Source organism: Herpailurus yagouaroundi, unplaced genomic scaffold (assembly GCF_014898765.1).
Source record: "Herpailurus yagouaroundi ecotype Mexico unplaced genomic scaffold, PumYag 194, whole genome shotgun sequence".
NCBI lineage: Eukaryota > Metazoa > Chordata > Mammalia > Carnivora > Felidae > Herpailurus > Herpailurus yagouaroundi.
The window spans coordinates 805,660-809,442 of record NW_024412425.1 but is presented as its reverse complement, the minus strand read 5'-3'; the positions used below and the strand labels follow the sequence as shown (position 1 = coordinate 809,442).

Here is a 3,783-nt window from a genome sequence, read left to right as displayed (position 1 = left end):
GATCTTCAGGGTACATTCTTACTGAATAAGCAACGTGTAAATCAGTAAGTACGCCCATTTTTGTGAAGAAATGAAAAAAAAACCCCCAAATTTGCATTTGCTTGTGTGTACACAAGGCAACGACAGGAGAGGCACCTTGCAGATGTGGGTTGTGGCGGGGACTGGATGGAGGGGACAGGGATGGAAGAACTTTCGGTGTATATTTCACATTTTGGGGGTTTTCTGAATAGGTTTACAAAAAAAAAAAAAAAAAAAGCTTAAATACATTAAAAATGAAAGAAAAAAAATTCCAGAATCTTCAGATATTCTCGAATACAAGGTTTATCAGGTAATATATACAACAAGTTACACTCCTTGCCGTTTGAAATGCTTCACAGAACACAAAGTCGATCTTGCGCTAAAACCTTCTGTTGAACCTGACGTGAACAGAGCACATATTCGGGCAATGTCAAGTTCTCGCCATAGGCTTCCAGTCTCTCCACGGGATAACTCCGCCGTGGCTCCTTATTCCTCCCCATCACGATTTGAGAGTTTCTTTCGTCATCACGGGCTCCGATACTGGCCACAGTTCTTCATCGGGTCTCAATGTCCTGAAAACTATCCTTCACTTTTCAGTGAAGCAATTTTGAAAGTCATTTCCACAACACAGGGAGAAGGCTCTGTATCAACCCCAAACTCAACAGTTACAGGAGTCACAAGGCTTTGAATTTCTTTTCTGAGGCTTTGTCGCGATAAACGCCCTTCCCCCCGCAACTATGCCTCGCCTTATCTCATACACTTTGACCTTCTAAAATCGAGGGACAGGACTGGCGTGAGACTTGAAAACAGAGGCTCCCCTCTGCAGTGGTTTCGCCACCAGACTAATCTCTACTTATGTACTTGTCACAACCAAGTTCCTCTATCAGAGGATTGATGACCTCGGACGCAGTGAGGGCTACCGTAAATGTCAAAATGTCAAAATCCATCCTCTGGGGATTCCGCTGGTACTCGGCATCAAACGCTGCTTCCCGGGCTCTGCAGGCCTCCACAAACCTCCTGCGGCGTTCTCCCAGCTCCTGAATTCTGCCCGGAGCGATCGGGTAGTGTTCCAGGTAGTGGCGCAGGAACTGCTGGTAATTGATTCCTAAAACGCTAAGTGGGTGACGGAGGCGGAGGTACGGCAACGCAGCCAGCCCCGGGCCGTTCCCGGGCCGGGATCGGGATCTGGCCTGCGCACCCTCTTCCTCCGCTGGCTCCGCCAACACTCGGGCTACCTGTGCGTCGCGGGCCTCCCCGGGCGCCGCCACCGGACCTTCCCCGGGCTCCGCAGGCCCCGCCGGGGCCGGCTCCCGCCTCCCGCCGCCTACCTCCGCCCGCGGGGCGTCGCGGTGGCCATTCGCCGCGTCCGTCTGCCGGACACCGCTGTCGGGGGGCAGCTCGGACATCTCGGACCCCGGGGTCAGCTCGGCCGCTCCCAGAAAAATTGGAAAAACGGGACGTCGCGTCTAGGGGCGGGCGCGTAAGTGCGTGTGCGCGAGCGCTGTGCGCACCGGTGAACGCGGCGCGTGCGTTTATCCTACGGATACACCTAGGAGCGCTGCGCACGCGTCATTCCCGGCGCCCGTGCCCCGCCAGGCGCCACCTTGCGGCCAGAAGCGTCATCACAGCCGAAACGGCCCCGAGCTGGCAACGGCACGTCGAGGGGCGCGTCCCTATTTTCCGTTTGAGTCAGTTTAACGTTTACCCCAGGAGAGTCTTACAAGGTTGCTTCTGGTTGGCTTTCCCCAGGTTCCACCCAACATGCTCCTCTCTACGCTTCTTGTTCTCCGGTGATTATAATGCCACATCTGCAGTGCGCCGGGCGGTCCGCTGGATCTGCCTCGTGCTTCAACAAAGCTTGGACTGACCAGACCCAGGGACACCCCTTACTCCAGCCTCAGACCACCCTCCAGCCGCCTTTACAGTCTCAACCCCCGGAACCACCTTCTCATCCACCCTCTGCCTCTGGGGCCAACCAACACCGTTTTTTGAGCTTAGCGCCTTGTTGCCGGCCAATCATGAGCTCTCAGGGTCGTCAGAATTATTCCCCCGAGGTGGAGGCCTCCGTCAACTGCCTGGTCAACATGCATCTGCGGGCCTCCAACACCTACCTCTCTCTGGGCTTCTATTTCGACAGCAGCGATGTGGCTCTGCAGGGCTTGGGCCACTTCTTCCGCGAGTTAGCCCTGAAGAAGCGCGAGGGTGCCCAGCGGCTCTTGAAGTTGCAAAACCAGCGGAGCGGCAGCGCGCTCTTCCAGGACGTGCAGAAGCCGTCGCACGACGAGTGGGGTAAAGCCCTGGACGCCATGGAAACGGCTCTGGTCCTGGAGAAGAACCTGAACGAGGCAATTTTGGATCTGCATGCCCTGGGTTCTGCCCGTGCCGACGCTTATCTCTGTGACTTCCTGGAGAACCACTTCCTGGGCGAGGAGGTGAAACTCATCAAGCAGATGGGCAGTCACCTGACTAACCTCCGCAGGCTGGCCGGCCCTCAGGCCGCGCTGGGCGAGTATCTCTTCGAAAGGCTCACCTTCAAGCTCGACTAGAAGCCTCTGGAGCCCAGCAACCTTGGAGGGGCCCCTCTGGCATCCCCTTGGTGCCAGGGCTTCTGCCTGGGTTTGTCTGAGCAGCTTTTTAACCACGACGGAGCCCTCTCCCAAACTGTCGACCCAATGGAAACAATAAAGCTTTTTGCAATGAAAAACCGAAACGCTGCCTGTATTATACACCAAGATACCCTAGATTCTTGGTTTTTTGTTTGTTTTGGGGGTGGGTGGGTGGGGAGGATGTTCTTTATTATTTTCCATTTATTCATTTGCCTATCTTCCCCATAGCAATCCTCTCTCTCTCTCTTTTTTTTTTTTTTACATTTTTAATGTTTATTTTTGAAGGAGAGAGAGCGCGCGCATACGAGTGGGGGAGGGGCAGAGAGACAGGGAGACACAAAATCCCAAGCAGGCTCCAGGCTCTGAGCTGTCAGCACAGAGCCGGACATGGGGCCCAAGAACTGTGAAGTCGGAGACTTAAGGGACTGAGCCACCCAGGTGCCCCCCCCATAACAATCCTCTTAACAATTAAAGCTTTATAATAATATCCCCCTTGTTATCTTTAAAACTTCTTTAGCTACTCTTGGACGGTTATGTTCTTCTAAATCTTATTTGTGTGACATAACCTATATGCAGAAAAGTATACAAAAGTATACAGCAGAATGGTTTATCAGAAAGTGAACAGCCATGTAACCACCACTGGAAATTGACTCCCCATATTCCCGAACCCTTCCCCCTTCACAAGAATCTCCTTTCTACCGGGAGGTAACTACTAGCCTGGTATTTATGGTCATTGTTTACTTGCTTTGCTTTTTCTATTCCTGGGGGTGCATTCCTGTATTTTAGTTTTGCTTATTAAAAAAAATTTTTTTTAAGTTTATTTTTGAGATAGAGAATCCCAACCAGGCTCGCCCCCTCAGTGCAGAGCCCCGATGAGGAATTAGAACTCACGACCTGAGTAGAAATCCAGTGAATTAACTGACTGAGCCACCCAGACCTGCCAGTGTCGCTTACTTTTTGAAATTGTATACCCTTGTGTCTGGTTTCTTTCACGCACTATTTTTTTTTTTAAAGGCTAATCTCCATTTATTTATTTATTTTTTCAACGTTTATTTATTTTTTGGGGACAGAGAGAGACAGAGCATGAACGGGGGAGGGGCAGAGAGAGAGGGAGACACAGAATCGGAAACAGGCTCCAGGCTCTGAGCCATCAGCCCAG

The 3,783-nt window shown here is 52.0% G+C and overlaps 2 protein-coding genes across 2 annotated transcripts; one reads left to right on the top strand and one right to left on the bottom strand.

Annotated features, from left to right (window-relative positions):
- Window positions 1–297: 297 nt before the first annotated feature.
- On the bottom strand, window positions 298–1,543 carry LOC121011459 (EP300-interacting inhibitor of differentiation 2). Its single transcript, XM_040445873.1, has one exon. It carries the CDS (start codon window positions 1,422–1,424, stop codon window positions 861–863), a length of 564 nt encoding a protein of 187 aa, XP_040301807.1. The 5' UTR covers window positions 1,425–1,543; the 3' UTR covers window positions 298–860.
- Window positions 1,544–1,654: 111 nt separating this feature from the next.
- LOC121011458 (ferritin light chain-like) lies at window positions 1,655–2,723 on the top strand. Its single transcript, XM_040445872.1, has one exon. It carries the CDS (start codon window positions 1,818–1,820, stop codon window positions 2,562–2,564), a length of 747 nt encoding a protein of 248 aa, XP_040301806.1. The 5' UTR covers window positions 1,655–1,817; the 3' UTR covers window positions 2,565–2,723.
- Window positions 2,724–3,783: the final 1,060 nt, after the last annotated feature.